Consider the following 20,403-nt stretch of genomic DNA (forward strand, 5'->3'; position numbering starts at 1 on the left):
ACCCAACTTGTCACTTTTTGGTACGTAAGCTCTCATGGGCATGTGCCAAATGTGGTATGCCTCATCTCCTAATGACTTACTGCCACGTGTCCCACAAGACAAGGAGTTTGCCAACTCTCCCACTGTCCTCATCCTTGCCCCAGTTTGTCTGTCCTACTGTTGTAAGTTGTTCCTAGATATGTATATTTGGGACTTCAGAATTGTTAAGCCCCATACTGTTGTTGAACTAAACATCCCAGCATGCTAGCAGAGCATGCTGGGATTTGTAGTTTAAAAACATCTGGAGTGTCAAGGGTAGCCATCAAGGAACTAGAAGATATTGTGAACGGGGTATGGATCAAGCATTGGGTAGACATGGATCAATGTCGACAGGTCATTGCTGACACAGTCAAAAGGTCAACATGGGGTTTTTCACTGTTTATTTTTTTACCGGAATGTCTACATGAACACAGGATAAAGTGCACCGCTGCGCTCACCATGCTTCGGGCACGGTGCCTTGCTACGATCGGCACACTATTTTATTCTCCCACCACACCATAGAGGATGGTAGGGCATGGACACCGAAACGTAGCACCACATACGTTCGCCATGCTATTTTATTCTGCCACCATGCCCTAGTAGATGGTAGGGCATGAAATACTGCCTGTCGGCATGTCAGCTCAAAAAAAGTCAAAAATTCCATGTCAACCTTTTGACCATCATGTTGTAGACCAAATGACCATATCCCTGTGAAAGATATCAATCAGAAAGAGCTTTCCAATACCCCGTTCTCATTGCTAGGCAAATTCCTGGGTCTAGCATGTCGACCTGGTAATTTGCCTTTTATTTCAGTGCGAACTGTTCAACCCGTGTCGAAATTCCTGGGTCTCCAACCCTGCTTTTTACCCAGGTTGGAGACTCAGGTATGCAGACACGGGTTGACACATTCACACTAAAAAAAAAAAAAGGGTTAAAAGGCAAATAACCAGGTAGAATTACTTCACCCAGGAATTTGCCTTAGCAGTGAGAACGGGGTCCGGTGCTGCAGTTCCGGTATTCAAATGCCGGGTGAAAGGCTGTGTTGTTTACACTGGCAGAGTGAACACGGCATGAGTGATCTCTTTCACAATAACCTCTAGTGCAGGCATGTCCAACCTGTGGCCCTCCAGCTGTTGTGAAACTACACATCCCATCATGCCTTGCCACGGTTTTGATATTAGGGAATGCTAAAACTACGGCAAGGCATGCTGGGATGTGCAGTTTCACAACAGCTGGAGGGCCACAGGTTGGACATGCCTGCTCTAGTGTGTACACTCAATATCGTTAACATTGTGCACTCCCACACAATGACCCCCTCCCTTGTCCTGCATGTACAGACGAGGGTAGTCCTATACCCCTTTTACACCAACGAAAAACCCAGGTCGGACCCAGGTCAGTGTTGGTGTAAATGGGACCAACCCAGGTCCATTGACACTGGTCTCCTACCCAGGTCCTGACCAGGGTTGAACACTGGTCGGACCTGGGTCGTGAGCGGTGTAAATGGTCCCAACCCAGGTCGGGACATCTGGGTAGTGCTGAAAGCATACCAGAAGCACGGGACGCCTTTCCGTAAGTCAGTGCCATGCGTTCCACAGTGCATTGCAGCAGCAGAAGACAGCAACCCATGCGGACAGTGCACACAGGCTGCTAACTGGCACTCCACAGGTGGACCTGCCCCAACCCTATCTGGCACTAGGATGCAGCGCTGTCAGGCAGTAGTGGGACCAAGAGCTTAAAGGAGGAGGGTGCGTGATGTGCCTCCCACTCCAGTGACTCCATTTTTTAAGGGATATATACTCTACCTACAGAAATCATTTATGTTTGTTTTGGGGGGGCTGGGGGGAGGGGTATGGATGGTATGGTCGACCTAAAGATTGTCGACAGTCATAAGGTCGACATACTGCAAGGTTGACAGGTGTCTAGGTTGACATGGGATAAGATTGACAGGTCATCAGGTCGACACAAGCATTAGGTCGACATGGTCTAGGTCGACAGTCAAAAGGTCAACATGAGGTTTTTCAGTGTTTTTTTTTTTACCCGAATGTCGACATAGTCGACATGGACACAGTTTTAAGTGTCCATGCACTCGGCACACTATTTTATTCTCCCACAATGCCCCAGTGCAGTGATGGCTAACCTTGACACTCCAGCTGTTGTTGAACTACACATCCCAGCATGCCCTGCATCAGTTTTAGCATGGCCAAATAGTAAAACTGTAGCAGGGCATGCTGGGATGTGTAGTTCAATAACAGCTGGAGTGTCAAGGTTAGCCATCACTGCCCTAGTGGATATTAGGGCATGAAATACCGCCTGTCGGTATATGTCGGCTCATTAAACAGTGAAAAATCCTATGCCGACCTAATGCTTGTGTCGACCTAATGACCTGTTGACCTTGTCCCATGTGGACCTTGCAGTATGTCGACCTAATGACTGTCGACCATCTTTAGGTCGACCAACTGACTGCTGCTGCAGGGGCAGAGGACTGGGGGGAGCCCATGGGTGATGCTGTACTTTTATACCGCTACAGTATGTGCGCTTCATCACTGAATATAACTTTTTGACAAAATATTTTGCTAAATAAACCAACCAACATTTTTCAATGCTAACTTTTCATGTCTTTTCATTTTTATTTAAATCATTGAGGGAAGGTTGGCTGGCAGTTTATCAGTCCTAAAATTGAAATTTTTAATGTCATCCATAGGGAAAAGCAGGGCTGACCCAGGTTCAGTGTAAATGGTGCAGACCCAGGTCCGACCCAGGTTGAAGTGCTGTGTAAATGGGGGTATGAAGCAGGGTCCGACCCTGGAAACTTCCGTGTTCAAAGACCAGGGTCCGACCAGGGATTTTGGTGTAAAAGGGGTACTAGTTAGCGATGGCCATTCTGCAGTATGGCAGTCGCTCCCTTCTCTGCCAGCATTGGCAAGTGTGTATGCTTGTCGTGCCAGAACCCCACCAGATCCCCACTGTCACAAATCTCAGGGTCACCAGGAATCAGCGAGTGCATATGGGGCTTAACTAATGAAATAATTGTTTCAATCTAATAACAATATGGATGGTGAACATGATGTTGCAGGCAATGTATAAGTATGGATTATAAACATAGCAAGGCACATCTATTCATTAATACAGAACGGTTCCTACCCCACTACACAATTATCCCCACAATGATATCCAACATCTACTAATGTGCTGTATTGTCGTATCCACTGTTTGGTACAGAAAGGTTTATCCAATCTTTATTAAAATACATTTTTGACAGAAATAGTCGAAAAAAAGTCACTGGAGATTAGAACCAAAAAAAATAAAAAACATTGAAATACATTAATAACTTATCTATACAGCATGTGAATTAACCATTTCCACATCAAGTAGGTCCACAGCGATTGAATCCATCGGTTGTTGAAAAGTTTTTGGCTAAAGACGAAACGTTAAGATCTTCGGCATTAATGAAGAAAGGGTTAATTTGCGGAGTTCACACGTCATGGTTTGTATTGATATGCAGATGCTCTCGTTTCCTCTCCTGATTTAACCCTTACAGCATGGGGGGGGGGGGGGGACTCCAGGAGGATGGAGGAGTACAATGCATCCACTCTGCAAATACTAAACGGTTAACATAATTAGGAGCCATGTTGCTGTATCGAAAAGACAGGGGGTTAAAATAACATAACACTAGACATGACTGTAAGGGGGAGAAGCAAGCTTGGCGAATAAACCCATCCCTCAAAAGGGATATAAATTTTGGGATTCACTCCATGTAGCATTACTGCAACACATATTAACCAATCACTGAACATCACTCTGAAGCCTGGTGAGCTTTAGAACACAGAATGTTGGGTGACACTCGGATCACGTTACACATCAGAGGAATGTTTGCACTGAACATGAAATAGTCACTTTTCTTTTACACCCCCCCCCCCTGGGGTTTTACTTAAGATAAGGGGCAACAATTGGAATTTTAGGTCTTGCAGTAGAAACGAAGCACATCAACAGCCTATGCTAACAAGCCATCCCTTCAGTTACGCAAGATGGAAAAATAGAATTGATCTACGGGCAGTGCTGCTTATACTGCCCCCTGGTGGGGATGGAAGGACTGGATAATGGCTGATTTGGTACGTCAGCCCCCTGATGTCTTAGTGTTCATAGTCTCGTGTCCGGTCTCTGCAGCAGTCATCACATAATTCCACAGCACGAGTTCTGTTTCCGCGCCTAAGAAATGGAGAGGGGAAAGGTTCAATCAGGTCATGAAATGATTAGATGTCCGCATATAAAATGATACTTGCATACAGTATAGTACAACACTATATATGCTGTGTAACATTCTTTGGCATAAATTAGAAGCATAAGGCGTCAGTCACAAAGTACCTGCTCATGAGTTTTACCACAGAGCGCACAATTCATATATAAATCTATAAATCTCAACAACAACACAAAAAAAAAAAAAAAAAAGGACATTGAACGACTTCCTACTCCGCCAATCCAAGTATCCTGTCCTTCAGAACAACGTCTTTCCTATAGTCAGGCTATGTACGCGGTCTTCCCTATACATCACCATGGTCAGCGCATTTGCCTGTGGCACTACTAGCAGCACTCACTCACCGTTTTGTAGAAGGCCTTGGACTGGGTTCCCAACACTTCTGATTTACTGACCAAGTCATCCAGTTTCTCCCCACGCTGTAATAAGGACTCCATAGTGTTGTGCTGAGAACAGAATAAACACCAAACTTACACACCGAGGACAGGGCACTACAGTACTTCACCACAGTGTATACACAGCAATGCGAATGGGCAGCCCTGACGATTATCGGACAACCATGCATGCGCACGGTACGCTGTGCCCATGCACGAGCCGGCTCTACGAAAGGATCTACTGAAGGCTAGTATTCGCTGTCTGTACGCAAGGTGCTTGACACCCTGCAACCATTACCCAGTGTTTTTTGGTAATGACCCAGAAAACGCAAGCGTTCCCCAGCCATTGGGAGGAATGGCTGCTGACAGCAGCGGCCTCCTCCCCACGGCCTTCACAGTGCTGTGTAAGTCTAGAATAACTCTGCGCTTGCTAACAGGGGAGAATCCATTCGATGGCGAGTGATTCCGAATGGATTTCCCCATGTGCACAGCTGCTAATGCTGTGACTGTGCTGCACAGGGATAGGATGCCGGCAAACACTGCGACATTTGCATCAACTTGCTATTGAAATCTGATAGCTCAAATTGCACCGCGTGTGCACACCATAAGACCACCATTCGCATAATCCAACAATGGAGGTAGACCGAAACAATGGAGTTGTGCCAAGACGACATCTTATACTAACAGTGATGTGCCAAGAACACATTTTCAAAACACAGATGTGCAGAGACTACCATCTACATATACTATAAAGAGATCTATGCCAAGACAGCTATATGCCAACAATGGGCGTGTACAGAAACCACATCTACATAACATATACTAACAATGGAGGTACATAGGGCCTTATTTTAGTTCACTCTTTCTGACAAAATCCTTCTTAGATGGGCAAAACCATGTGCACTGCAGGTGGGGCAGATGTAACTTGTGCAGATATAATTAGATTTGGGTGGGGTCTTACTTCAAAGTGAGATCTATATTGCAATGTAAAAATACAGCAGTCAGTATTTTCCCTTCACAGAAACAAAATAACTCACCCAAATCTAATTCTCTCTGCACATTTTACATCTGCCCCCCTGCAGTGCACATGGTTTTGTCCATCTAAGAAGGATTTTGTCAGAAAGAGTGAACCAAAATAAGGCCCATAGAGAGCACCGTCTACATGGTACTATCAATGGATTTGAAAAAAGTTTGGTACTTGTGTATTATCACAGCACCCATCGCATACCACTAAATAGGGTATGCGATTTCAGTGTGAAAAAGCCCGAATGTACAAGCAAATGGCATGCGATTTTTAATTGTACAAGCACCCTGATTGTAAGCACCCATTGTCAACGCGACCACCACTATCAACACCAACCCGAAGCGTGCCGAGCGCAGCGGTATATGTCCTCCGACCTTTTCATACCCCCACTATCCACGTCGGCGTGGAGTTGATTTTAGATAGTGTGGCGAGCGCAGCGAGAAGACATGTAAAGTAATCAGTGTCCGCTCACCACGCTTCGGGCTCGGTGGCTCGCCACACTATCTAAAATCAACTCCATGCCGACATGGATAGTGGGGGTATGAAAAGGTCGGAGGACGCGTGCCGCCGCACCTCGCTGGCTCGCCACGCTTCGGGTTGGCGTTGACAATGCGGGTGCATTTAACATTGTAAGCACCCATCAGGATGCTTGTACAATTAAAAATCGCATTGCATGCCGCTATATTGCATGCGATGCGCTGCAGTACGATCAACATCGTGGGCACCGTGATAATACACAAGTACCAAAAGTTTTAGCTTCATTGTGTTGAATTAGAGTCAGGTGTATTATTATCCAGTTATACAAACCGGGGATAATCATAATTTTCATATGTAGGTTGAAACACTCATTAACTGAAATGTGTAGGAAGCTTAAACCTGGGTAAGGAACAGCCAAACTGCTACAAAGTTTGAGGTTGTTCAATGCCATTTCCTGTCACAGGTCATACACCATGGTAAGACTGAGCACAGCAACAAGACAAGGTAGTTATACTGCATCAGCAAGGTCTCTCCCAGGGTTTCAAGATGTGCTGTTCACAAATAAACCTGCAACATTGAGCACAGCTGATGCAGTGGTCTGCCAGGGAAACTTATTTCAGCATATGAAAGACTTATCATGCCCTTAAAAAAAAAAAAAAAAGGAAGATGTCCAACAGTGACCTCATCTCAGAACTGCCAGAAACCAGTGGAACCCAGTTACACTTATCTACAGTTAGAAAAAGTCTGGCCAGAAGTGGCCTTCATGGAAGAATTGCGTGCAAAAAAAAACATACCACTGGGCAGAAAAATGGCAGCAGGTGTTCTGGACCGAGAAGTCAAAATTTGGCTGTTACAGAAAGCAGTTTGTTCGCTAAAGGGCTGGAGATCAGTACAATAATGAGTGTCTGCAAGCAGCAGTGAACCAGGGGGGAGGTTTCTTGAAAGTTCAGGGTTGCATTTCAAGAAATGGAGTTGGCAATTTGATCAGGATTAATGACCAGATCTGAAACCGCTGCCTGGACCCTGCTGCCCACCACCGCAGCTGGAAGCAAACTGGGTAAGTACCTTTCACACCAGCCTGTATCCTGAGCTGGTCCCAGGAGCAACCCTGCTCGCTACCAGGGTTAAATTCCTGGTAAATTTTCCTGGAAATTTGGCCCAAAAGAAACAAAAGAGCAAAATCTGATAAATGTTTGGGCAGAGGTTCCACATCGAGCTGCCATAGAAGTTACCATAACCAGGTGAAAGAAGCCTTCACCACAATTGGGACAGAAAGCACTGCTGCAGAACAAGAATGGCGGCCATGTGGCCTTAGGCTATTTAATATCAGACAAGCTCAGTCTGTGAAAAAAAAGAACAAAAAAAAAAGACACTGTCATGTCCAGAGAAATCCAGAAAGCCTGCAAAATATCCAAGGCAGCATCTACCAGTGGAAAATGCTTGGAAGGAGAGGAACCAAGAAAATAGCTGAGCCCAGTCTCCACTTAAAAATAACCCGGCCCATGAGACAAGCCAGAAATGGAAGACAAGTTAAGGTGTCCAGGTTAGGCACCAGCCAGGCTGTCACTATGGAAGCCTACAATTGTACACAGTATTCAAAGGGATACAAAGACAGAGCCCTAAGAACCAAAGATAAGTTCCTGAAAGCCACTGCAAAGACTGTACAGGAAGAACACGCTGTACAAAAGCATGAAGCACAATGAAGGGCACCAAAAAAAAAAAAAAGGGGGGGGGGGGGGAATTAACTACTTGAAGGAAGACAGACCAAAGGCCAAATCTGGACCCACCGTCAGGAGAGAGAGGACAGGTTTAAAACCACCAGCCAAACACTTTGTGAAGGAAGTCGATGATACATTGGGATCGAAGCATTCTCGTGTTGGAGCAGTTTCCACACACCCGTTACTGGTATATGTACATAGTGGTGTCAGCACATCTACATAACCACAAACTCACCAGAATGATTTTGGTTTCATCCAGCTCAGCTTGCACTTTGCTCATTGGATCTGCATCTCGCGGGTTCTGAGAAAAAAAAAAAAAGGTACATTTTATTTCATTTCAATATTTATCTAGGAGTTTTAGCAAATAACATTTGCACATGAAGGACTTGCTTCCGCAATCTACATTCTATATAAAGAACAATGTGAAATTGATGATTATTTCAGTAGAAGTGTGTATTTTATTATTATGGCCTGCTATACACACTTATATCAGTTATGTGGTCAACTATGTAGTTAGCAAAAAAACCACAACAGGGTAATAACAGCTATGAAAGCCAAGCAATGGCAATGTTTTACCAGCTTGTTTTCATATTGCCTCTGAACGCTAACAATGAGAGACCATTTCGGACAGAGTCAGCAGTGATGTATGCTGGGAGGAACTGCAGTGACAGGTAAGTGTAAAGCATCTATTAGACTTGCAACCCAGCAATTACCCAGCATTTTGAGTGCTGGTCATTTTGCATAGTGCAGTCCGACCACCTTCTACACTGAGCAGCCAATTACCAGGTTAAAAAATTCAACCCAGTAATTTGCATGGGTATGTCTTCATTGTAAAAGGGTCAACCCGGGTCACCGACGCTGGTAAAAAAAAAAAAAAAAAAAAAGCATGATCTGCGACCCGGGTTGACCCCTTTACACTGATAAAATTACTGGGTAGAACTGCTTCACCTGGTAATTTGATGTTGGGTGTAAAAGGGATTTTAAAGATGCTACAGACACCAACTGAGAACCTCTCTTGAACAGCAACAATTCTCAGTGTCACGTACTAATAGGAGGATGCACAGGGAATAAAGGATGCGGAGTGAGAAGATAGGTTTGGTTTAAATAGGGGTGTGGTTAGGAGAGATTGTCGGCAATTCTGTAATGCTGAACCCGGAGAGGGCTCTAAGGAAATGGGAGCTTCTCAGTAGGGAACTGCAGTAACTCTGGGCAACTACTCTGCCACAAATAGGCTTCATAGCAGGAGTAAACCTTGTAGCATCTCCACTATATTCCAATAGAGTGTAACCAGGTTCTCACATTGTACGTTTAGCTATGGACCGCCATGTTATACTGTTTTTGTTTGTTTATTATATTCTTTTTTTAACATCATTGATTTTTATTGGAATAAAGAAGAAAAAAAGCATACATTTTCATCGAGGTGGTACAATATGCAAAGGGGGGTAAAGGGAACCAAAAACAAACAAAGGAAAAAAAAAATACAAAGAAGGTGTTATAGGGGGAGAGGGGAGGAGGAGGGGGGGGGGGGGTGTACATGAATCAAGGTGAACATATAGTATACAGTATAGTACTCCAATAGTATATATAAACGTAGCATACATTTACAGTGACTTATACATTTATGGTATTGAAAAATAAACCGTAGGCTCTGACATGCAGGGGGGTCTATCATTGCTAAGGGGAGTCGAGAGCATTCTCGATAAGGCTAAATTGCCTGGGGTCAGAATTGGATGGTTTAGGGAATATTGACGCCCCAGTTCCATCTGTAATAAATTCACTCCAAGGCGACCAGAGTACTAGTGGCGATGAGGCTTTGTAGGAGTACGGCATGTATTCTGTCTCCATTGTGAAATTAAATTGAATTTTGTGGATGACCTTTAGTAAGGTGGGAGGGGATGGTTGCTTCCATAGTTGTGCTAGTGCGGCTCTTGCTGCTATCAGAATTTGTCCAAGGACATATCGTTTATGAGTTAAGATGTCATCTGGGAATAAATGTAATAGTGCGATGGAGGGGGAGGGAGAAAGCTTTAGAAGTAGCACATCATTGATTAAGTTAAATACATCCAGCCAGAACTGACGTAGAGCCGTACATGACCAAAAAACATGGAAAACATGGCCAATCTCGCCACATTGGCGCCAGCAAAATTTAGAGGAGGAGGGCCAAATGGTGTGTAATCTGTCGGGAGTTAAGTATAGCCTGTGTAACAATTTCACATGCATCTCGGTGTGGTTCAGACATCTTGAGATTTTAAATGAGGTGGCTAAAATGTTTTTCCATTGGGATTCGGACAGGTTTATCTGTAAGTCTTTTTCCCACCTTTTCCGAGAGTTATATTCTGGGACTGGGGCTAGGTCTAGAAGGATCTTGTACCAAAATGAGATTTCTCCTCTAGGTATGGGGTTGGAGATTCTAGATAGAACTGTAGGTGTGAGGGGGTTACTAGAACTCAGCGACTTAGTAGTTTTTTTCCACCAGTGTTGAATTTGGAAGTACCCTAGTAGTTCTGAGTCAGGGATTTGATATTTATTTTGTAATATAGGGAATGGTAGTAATAGTGTGCCATTTAACAAATCCCCAAGTGTTTTCGCACCGCAGGAGACCCACTTTACAAGATTCAGGTTGGGTATAAGTTTGGCAAGGGATTTTAATGTGATGTGGGGGAGAGTGGCGGAAGAGGTATGTAGTTTATCAGCGAGTTTGTCCCATATTTTTAATGAAGACTGGGTAGACGGTAATAAAGAAGGAAGGGCTGGTCTTAGAGGCTTAGGTACGAACACTGCATCTTCAAGCGGGAAGTCGGTACAGGCCGCTCTTTCCAAGATAGCCCATTCTGTAGCTGAGTCTGTAGCGCAGATATGTTTAAGTTGGGCTAAAACACAGGCTTCATGGTACAATGCCAGATCAGGGAGGCCTAGACCTCCCTTAGTTTTAGGTGGGGTCATTTTGGATTTCGCGATTTTTGGGGGTCCAGTTGGCCAGACATATTTGGTCAAGATGCGATTACATTCATTTAAGTATTTAGTTGGGACAGAGTAGGGGATAGTGCGGAATATATACATTAACTTGGGTAACAGAGTCATTTTGAATGCAGCTATGCGGCCCAGCCAGGATATCTCATAGTTAACCCAGGATTTAGTGAGGGAAGAGAGGGTCCTGATCAGGGGTGGAAAATTAACCTCAAAAGCTTTTGATGTATATGCCGGGATGTTAACACCGAGATATTTTATGGATTCTGATTGCCAGTTGTAGGGGTAACAGGTCTTAAGGGATGTTGGGATGTTGGTGCCCTTTATAGGGAGGGCGTCCGTCTTTGTTGTATTTAGTTTATAGTAGGAGGCCCTACTGTAAGAGTCTAGGATCGCGTGGAGATGTGGGAGGGTAGAGGAGGGGTTCGAGACAAACACAAGATCATCATCGGCAAATAGGCAAAGTTTGTGATTTAGGTCCCCTACTTCTATTCCTGGAAAGTTGACGTCATTGCGGATCTTTATTGCTAGGGGTTCAATGGCCAAAACAAAGATTAAAGGGGACTTGTTTATTATATTCTATGCATTTTTTGGCGCCCTATAAATAAAAGGTTGATCATAAATAAAATAAAGCAAAACATCCTAAAGATTTGATCGGACCTTTAGCAGCTTTATACTAGAGTTGAAGAGTGTAAGTGTCACATGACCTTTATCAGACAGTTCTGGATGAACATGACCCCAGAGAAGCGTGCCATTGCATCAGACTCAAACAACATTAGGGATATGGTTGCAACAATCCCATGAATAGAACAAGTTTAGAAATAGTTATCTAAATATCCTAGGACTACAGATTCATTAGGATTAAGGAAACACTTTCTGCCATATTTAAGATACCTTATAATGCTCAATCACTATTTGTTTTCTACATTCGTTAAACTAAAAGGAAGAACCCCCCCACCCAGATAGCAAATAGGACTACAAACAGATGTCCTTACCTGGTACTTAGCAAGATAAGAGTCCAAGGCATTGTACTGGATAGTGGCTGGGGAGCCAGATGGCCAGTCTATCCGGTCCACCTGGGTGCTGAACTCCTCCAAGACCTGGGTACAAGGAGAAAACAAGATGTGATAACACTTCCCTGAGATGGCGGGAACAGGCTCCTGGCAGCATCGCCACAAGCCTTCACCGCATAACAGGTTCTGACATTTTACAGTTTACAAAACAAAATAAAACCATCTGATTGGCTACAGCTTTCATAATGAGTCCCAGTATGCTGAACCTCAATATTAAGGCCCCCAATGACTAGTCTGATTTTGCACATTTCACCCGATTCCGACGGATCGGGAAGAGAAATTGGGTGATAAGTGGCCATATTGGATGGTTGGCATCCAACGTGTGGTCCCGTGTGCACTGGAGGTTGGACCTGCTGCACATCCGACCTCAAACTCCTCTCTCCCCTCTCCCCTCCCCCGGCAGTGAGGAAGGAGATTGCATGCGATACGTCACATGCAGAAGGACAGCATGCGATGCTGCCACCGGGGAAGGTACCGGGCAGCACAAAGTTTCGGCTGGCCATAAATTTCCTACGACTTCTTGAGGCCACTTATGCGATTTGGGGCAGATTTCACCGGATTCCGATGGATCGGGTCATGAAATTGGCCCAAATCGCATGTGCATCGGACCCGGAGATCATATGTGCTGCACAAAAGGAATCTTATGTGCAGCCGTCAGCGGCACATCATGGGTGCTTTTTGGACCCCACGATATATCGCATCTGATGCAAGGGGGGGGGGGGGGGAGAGTGGGCGAATTAAAAAATAAATAAATAAATAGGCAGCCACTGACTGGCCGAGGGCTCTTCCAGAAAATCAGTGGCTGCCCATTCATTTGCATGTTTTTTTTATTTTAATTTTTTATTACCCTGTGGCCCAGCTCTCGGCGTTCCCTAACCCGACTCCCTCCGCCTGCAGATCCGCGGGAATTGCATGCGATAGATCGCATGCAAAACTTGCCACATCAATGCCTAATTGTGTGAGAGCCCTCCCGGGGAGCTGCCAAGTTCGACTTGTCCGAAGTATGGGGGCCTTTAGTTAGCCAACACTTTATAATATTGTCAATAAAGTAACTATAATAAATGAAAGTAGGACGTTATTCCACTCAAAGAAATAGACTTTTATAAATCAGGTTAGAACTATTAATCTGGGAACAGAGGAAAAAGCATCGTACCTTCTCTAACAGAGTAAAGCAGACTCTCTGAGGATACTCTGCATCAGCCACCACTACTCCGGCCAGGCAGTCGTTCCGCACATACACGTGGCAGAGATATTCTGTAGCAAGAGACCAGTTACATATTAAAACATCAGACCCAGCAGGCGGCTTGGCAACCGTACGCTACTTTCACACAAGGCCTGTCTTGGTTGGTAAAGGGCACACGTCCACATTCAGACATTCCTTTATTGGTTTGTGCAATCTGGAACGTCTACTAAACAGATTACTTAATCGGTTTGTTATCCAGCCAAGTATTAATATTACCCAGCAGAATGGCTTCTTTCCATTGCCCAGGCTGCTCCCTGTACTTAGATATACTACTAGGAAGAAGGAGGACTATAAAATAGCGATGCCTGAGCGGGTGTGGATCATTAGGTCATAAGCATGTTGGTCGACATGCAGGAAGGTCGACAAGGTCATTAGGTTGACAGTCAAAAGTTAGACATGGGGTTTATCACATTTTTTTTGTTCCGAATGTCGACACGAACAAGTAGCACCGCGTCCGCTCGCCATACTATTTTATACGCCTACCACGCCCTAGTGGCTGGAAGGGCATGAAATACCACCTATCGGCACATCAGCTCAACAAAAAAAAAAAAAAAAAAGTGAAAAACACCATATCGACCTAGTGACTGTCGACCAACATGTTTGTGACCAAATGACCGTATTCCGCCTGAGCATCTAAAAACAGATAAATAAATCTATGAATTTAGTAGAAGTAGTCGCCTGGAGATTTATAGAAACATACAGTACAATACATTGACTGGGTGAAGGAGTGAAATCATCTTCAAAAAAGCACACAGGGCAGTAACACGAGGGGAGAAGTAGTACATAGCAGTGGGTAAATGGCGTAGGAAATGTCTGTAACCAAAATAAAAAAGAACCACTGTTTTGTTATAAGAAATAAATATATTTTAAAATAATGCTTAAATTCCCTTAATCCCAATCCTGAGATCAGACCCCAGTCATCTCAAAATGACAAAATTATTTTGGGACTAATTCGCTACTCTCAAATTGCTTTAATGAATACGTTTTCTCCTACACAAATAAGACCGTACAACCTTGATGCCTAGCTATTGGCCCTCCTATATGAGGCACATAAAAAGGATTCACAAACTGGCAGGGCACTCATTTCCAAACCGTATTTTTTAAATACCATGGGGTCTATGTACTACACCTAGGAGACAGATGTGAAGAGAAAGTACCAGCCAATCAGCTCATGCCATTTTTCAAACACAGCCACTAGCATGGCAGTTAGGAACTAAACGGTTGGTAATTTATTGCATCCCATAATACCTTGCAGTCTAGGAAATGACTATCTGAAACCAAGTTGCAATATTATAGAGGACTCATTCCTCAGGTGTCACCCGACTGAACCCAATAATTCTACTTTTGTTATATAGTGCATGACATTGGGTTCTCTCCAGACTACTACAGGTTGAGTATATCCCTTATCCGAAATGCTCCGGACCTCGAAAAATTTGAATTGTTCCAAAAAACACGTTTTTTGGAATAATTTGGATTCGGGATGTACGGATAGGGGATACCGTACCTGTATTGTCATATGCAAAATAATAAAAAAAGGAACGAGTATTTGAATATAGTTCAGCATATAGGTTTAGGGTCAGGCCACTCATGTAGCCCGTGTCGGGATTCTCTGTATCGGAATACCGGGGCTGGTCTTTTGAACATCGGCATCCCCACTGCTGGGATATCGTCTTCAGTTGCCTATCTGTATAACTATGGTATTATGCATCGAGGTTATTATACAGTTATTTGCTCATTCTGGGGTAACTGTATGAAGCGTGGAGAAGTGCTATCTATCCCATTAAGAACGTTATGTGCAAGGTGATAATGCACCAGCCAATCAGCTCCAATATGTAAATTAACAGCTAGGAGCTGATTGGCTGGAGCATTACCACCTTGCACAGAACGTTCTTTATGGGGATAGATACCACTACTCCACGCTTCACACATTTACCCCTATATCAGCTCTTCATGCCCATTGCCCTCATACACAATGAGACACAATGATTTCCAATAGAAGGAGCTGACAGGAAAGCTGGGCATCACCTACTACTGCTACATATACTGTGACTGTAAGAAAGATGCAGGGCTTGTTTACACACTTACATTTCCACAATAGTCAACTCTAAATCTTGCACCCAGTAAGATTTGTACATAAAGCAATGTACATCAGGGTCTGTGTTATTTAAAACAGAACTCATTTCTAAGGTAACTATAATGCACCTGCATGGTCTTGATGTGCAGGCCTCTAACCTGCCTCACCAGAGAAACGGTCTATTAAATACACAATACCTGTAACTAGATTGTAAGCTTTAAAGGACCAGTGTCCTCCTCCAGTGGCTTAACTATCAAAGGTGCAAATGCCATGGGACCCAAGCTGCCTCTAAGGCCCATCAAATCTGCACCCAGGCACACACAGATTGGGTCAGCGTGAGTCAGCTGGAGCAGGTGGTGAATGATAGAGGCATGGAGGATGGGGGGGACTACATACCACAGGTCTGCCTATGCCCCCCTCAGTGCTGTGCGCTGCGAATGTAGATCTGAAAGTGAGCCCAGTTTTAGTCACACAGTGACCAGAATCCATCACATGATCTGCACTCCAGCAGAATCAATGGATGAGTATCTTTTTGAGAGAGCAAATCATGTGACTGTCTTCCACTGTTCACCGGGTGAGTGACACCAATACCATGCAGAATGCTGCTCTGTCTCCGCTGCAAGCGTCACAAGACTGCAACTCGTGAGAGACATATCGAATAGAAAAACAGTGCATATCTCACTGTGTGTACCCTCTATTAAACGGGAGCATAACTGGTGTGTTAAATAGAGAAGATCTTGATTTTAGTAAGAGCAAAATATCAGTCAGGAAGAGCAGAATGACAGAGTAACAGGCAGGGAAGATCAGGTCACAGAGAAGACTAGCATAGGTAAACAAAGTATAGAACAAAGGAACGGCAATCCACCAGGGTTACAGGAGAGGCCTCCACTACAGCAGAGCCTCCAGAAGGTGGCCAGGAACAAAGCCACCAAGAGCAGGAGGACAGTGGTTTATTATTATTATTTCATTTTACCAACCTTAGAGCCTTCGGGAGCAGATGGCTCACCGATATGCTCACCAAACACTTAATAATACACAACACTGATGGCCAAAAAAATGCCATCGAAACCTTTTTACCCACAAACATTCAGGCCTCATTTTATAAATATGCTGCCAACAAGAATATGACATCACCACTGATGCAAGTTGTGCTTATTTGTAGTGCATCAATTCTTCACTAAAACAGCTCTATATGGCGCACATGCATTACATACACACTGCTGGAAATGACTACATGGGCAGATACAGATGCTGTTGGCATACGCTGTTTTGATAATGCATACTGGGGCTTCACAGGCTCCACAGTGATGCTCCCTCACACTAATACCCTTGTCACATCGCAAAACCAGATAGGACCCAGGAACACAATCCCGGGTCTGGCGCTTTCACATTAGACCCGGGTCACCCATTATACAAAAGGGCAACCTGGTTACACCCTGGGTCAAATTGCTGGGTTGGTCGACCCAGGTTATAAGCTGTGGTGTTTTGACACCGCACCTCGACCCTGGTGCATACGTCATCAACTCTGCAATATCCCGGGGCTGAGGTGCGACGTGAAAGGGGTGTAACCGTATTCGATCAACTGCAGTGGATATTTCATATAAACTGCAGGTAACATTAGAATAAATATAGGTTTGTGCTTTTTTATTTTTTAGATGCACAAAGAAATAACGCAGGTGCACGAACATTACGAATTAGAATTGTAATGAATTTAGCAATACATTTTGCAATCAAATATAGGATTTTGCATAATCTTGGCCAAGGTTATGGGCTTACCCATCCCGTCCAGGGTATTTTCATCTGTTAAACGTTTCTAACATTCTTAAGAGTTTATGTCTAGGGCGTGAGACACCCCTAACTAGCCCAAACAGACAACCCCAAGAGAGCACATTAGTGAGAGATAACAAATGAAGTGTTTAAAGATTGTTAATTAAAAGCAGCCACAATGTGCCAGGACCGTAGAAGAGGTGAAACCTGTTATATGGATAAAATAAAAATGCGCTATAAAGTGCTGAAGTAAGTATTACATGGGGAAGCTTTGGAGCAGATGAGGGGGCCCCACAAATTACATACTTTATACATTTCCTAGAACTGTGCCTTGTTCAATATGCAGTCAGCAAAACATGCACTGTGTGGGGTAATGAGGACCTAGTTCCCTGACCACTGCACTATATGATACATTGGACGATGTTGATTGCAACAACTATAGTATAGCACAGGCCTGGGCAATTGCGGCCCTCCAGATGTTGAGGAACTACACATCCCAGGATGCTTTGCATTAGTTTTGCTATGTGGCCATGCTGAAACTGATGCAAGGCATGCTGGGATGTGTAGTTCCTCAACATCTGGAGGGCCGCAATTGCCCAGCCCTGGTATAGCATGTACCCTCAAAACGACCCAACTGGCTTGTCAAATCATTCCCTCAAAAGCATGCTTGTCCACTAGGACACAGGTTCTCAAACTTGGTCCTCAGGACCCCACACAGGGCATGTTCTGTAGGTCTCTTCACAGAGTCACAAGGGAAATAATTAGCTCCACCTGTGGATCTATTAAAATGTGTCAATGAGTAATGAGTGCACCTGTCGGGTGACCTTAAAACTGAACTGTGTGGGGTCCTGAGTTTGAGAACCGCTGCTCTAAGGATGATGCAACAACTGTTGCTGCAGCAATCAAGAATACGGCTATTGGGACAGCAACACATGCAGTGCAATATTATATAATCACACTGCACCATCATTAGGTGTGTTCCCAACTTTACAGTATACGTAGGTTGTACAGTATTTTATATATATAGCAGCCTTGGCAAAAAATCTGATAGCTAAAACACGCTATAAAAATGCCACAGATCCACTTTCTCTCAGTAGATCTATTTATTTTCATGACCAATAGAAACACTCAGACACCCACCTTGCTCCTTCACGGAGGACCGGCTTCCTTTCTCTGACCGCTCCACGATCAGCTGGCTGGTAAAGGTCATAAATTCTTGTACACTATCAAAAGCAACAGAATAGAGGGGGGAGATGTGACATACTGTATTGGCAAAAAAAATTGTTTAATAAAACTAGTAGTAACAAATAGAAAGGTGAAATAATATACTATGAAGTGCCTCACAATGGGTTTCTGCTGAGAGTTCACTGACGATACATAGGTCCTACCTATATGGATTAATGTAACAGAATAAGAAAGCGGTATGTAGTATTGGCACTGTATGCAAGCTACAGTACCCATACTATATAATGTCATTATTTCTTATTCCAGGGATAACAATTACTTAGGACCTACCAAATATTTCATTTAGCGTTGCAGCGTTACCAGGTATTTATTATATTCTGCATATGAGAGCAGCAGTGTGAGGACAGGAGGAAAGGGACAGCAGTGTGTATAATTAGTCATTGTGTGACTGATACATTTCGTGTGAATGGTACCTGAGGGTATAGAACGATGCTTATTAAATAGGCTTATCTAGGACTTCTACAGTTTCTGTTGTTGCCTAAAACCAAGCAAATTGCAGGCATGAAATTAGCCAACCACAGAACCAGAATAAATCATACATAGAGAGATAGCGTGTGGCTAGTGGGTGTGCAGTGGTGTGTAGGATATCATTAGTCACCATGCAGAAGATATGTTTGGTATAGATGGTACCAACAAAAGGTGCATCATACAACCACATTGCCCAGAGGGTGTCCCCATTAGCTGGTATGTAGAATAACCTGCACATGCAGAGAGAGACTTGCATGGGCAGGAGGAAAGGGGCAGCAGATTGTGGGATATATCAGTCATACCTGGTATGGACGGTACCTACAGAAAGTAATACCCAGATGGTGCCCCAATACCTGGAATGTATAATAATGTACATAGATATGGTATAGAACACCCACAGCACCTGGGCCCTGGGGAGTGCCCATTACCTGGACCTCTGGAAGAAGCTGAAGGAGGACACATCATAGGCACTTTTCAGTAGGTGGACCTTGTAGTCTCCCTTATAGAGTATACTCAGGCTGTACAGCTTCATGGTTCGCTGGCCTGTAGGGGGCAGAATCAGACAGGTTACATCATCTGCCGGCGGTATACACAGACACACAAAGGCTGGCCCAGCAGCAGTACAGCCGGCAATAGAGCAATGCAGTCCCCAGGCACACGTGTTGCCGCCCAGACTCACCTCCCCTCTGCCCGGCAGCCTGGCTTCGCTGGGTCGCCGCCTGGTTACTATCGGTTTTACTTCAAGGCACGGAAACAGCCCTTCCCGTTACACGTCACGGACAGGAAATGTGTGTGCATCACTTAATAGTTTCCTCTCGGAACGGAAGAACTACGCCTCCCAGCGTGCACTGCGTGGTGCACTCCCTACTGAAAGCCGGGCAACGATATGAGTCCCAGCCACCTAGTGGCGGCTGAGGACATGTCACATAATAATGGTGATGTTAGTGATTTCTATTATGCTGCTTTCCCACTGCAGACCCGTTTTAAGTACTGGTATGCCCCTCTCAGCCAATCAATGGCTTGCTAGTCATCTCTATGGGCGTTTTTTTTTTTTAAGTTATCTATTTCTCCCGGCTCCCGCCGCTGCGGCGCTGCCCGGCAGCCAGCGTCATGTCATCAAGTTCTCCCTGCTCGTCTCCCGCTGTCACCCCACCGCAACACAGCTTCCTCCTGTCCGGCTCCATATGTAGCCTCTCCCTGCTCGGCTCTCAATTAGCCGGCATCCCGCTGCCGTCCCTTGCACGGCTCCCTCCTCCTGCAGCTCCCCGGAGACTGCATATGATAAATCCATGCGATTTATCATATGCAAACCTTGGCACATCAAGTGCCTAATCGTGCTTGCCCCTCCCGGGGAGCTGCAGGGGAAATCAGGTCCGACTTGTCCCTAGGACAAGTCGGACTAATGTATGGGGGCCTTAACTATTAGCTTCTAGATTAGAAGGTGATATGTAGCTGGGTGTGGTACGTTTAGTCCACAGTGTCTAGGTTGACAGTCAACATAGTGTATGCTTCCACCACCACCACCCCCCCCCCCCCCCCCCCACCCGCTGGGCCCCACCACCAGTTCCCAGCTGGTCTCCGCCTCCGGTGCCTTCTGGTCCCCGCTGCCGGTACTGACCTCCGTCGCATTTGCGTTGCCAGCTTCTTTGGTACTGCGCATGCACTGGCCCCCAGTCTCTATGAGCTGCATCAGCAGCAGTCCA

The 20,403-nt window shown here is 44.8% G+C and overlaps 1 protein-coding gene across 2 annotated transcripts; it reads right to left on the reverse strand.

Moving 5' to 3' along the window:
* Positions 1-3,227: 3,227 nt before the first annotated feature.
* On the reverse strand, positions 3,228-19,546 carry YKT6 (YKT6 vesicular SNARE protein). Of its 2 annotated transcripts, none has more exons than XM_083184717.1 (8): positions 19,391-19,546; positions 19,129-19,242; positions 18,128-18,210; positions 13,057-13,157; positions 11,826-11,930; positions 8,099-8,164; positions 4,615-4,716; positions 3,228-4,224 (listed from the first exon to the last, which is right to left on the reverse strand). In XM_083184717.1, the coding sequence occupies exons 2-8, from the start codon at positions 19,230-19,232 to the stop codon at positions 4,189-4,191; spliced, it is 597 nt and encodes a 198-aa protein (XP_083040843.1). In that variant the 5' UTR covers positions 19,233-19,242; positions 19,391-19,546; the 3' UTR covers positions 3,228-4,188. The 2 variants fall into 2 exon arrangements, with proteins under 2 accessions (XP_083040843.1, XP_083040842.1); XM_083184716.1 differs by having other exon boundaries at positions 19,129-19,243; positions 19,380-19,535.
* Positions 19,547-20,403: the final 857 nt, after the last annotated feature.

This window comes from Crinia signifera, chromosome 4 (genome assembly GCF_055691185.1).
Source record: "Crinia signifera chromosome 4, ASM5569118v1, whole genome shotgun sequence".
NCBI lineage: Eukaryota > Metazoa > Chordata > Amphibia > Anura > Myobatrachidae > Crinia > Crinia signifera.

What these genes read in the sequence shown, in the direction of transcription:
- YKT6 (XM_083184717.1), bottom strand. Translation starts at nt 19,232, where the DNA reads ATGAAGCTGTACAGCCTGAGTATACTCTATAAGGGAGACTACAAGGTC. An exon ending in ATGAAACCAAAATCATTCTG is followed by an intron (nt 4,717 to 8,098) that starts GTGAGTTTGTGG and finishes TTCTGTTCTCAG; the next exon opens with CACAACACTATGGAGTCCTT. An exon ending in CCAAGGCCTTCTACAAAACG is followed by an intron (nt 4,225 to 4,614) that starts GTGAGTGAGTGC and finishes TCCATTTCTTAG; the next exon opens with GCGCGGAAACAGAACTCGTG.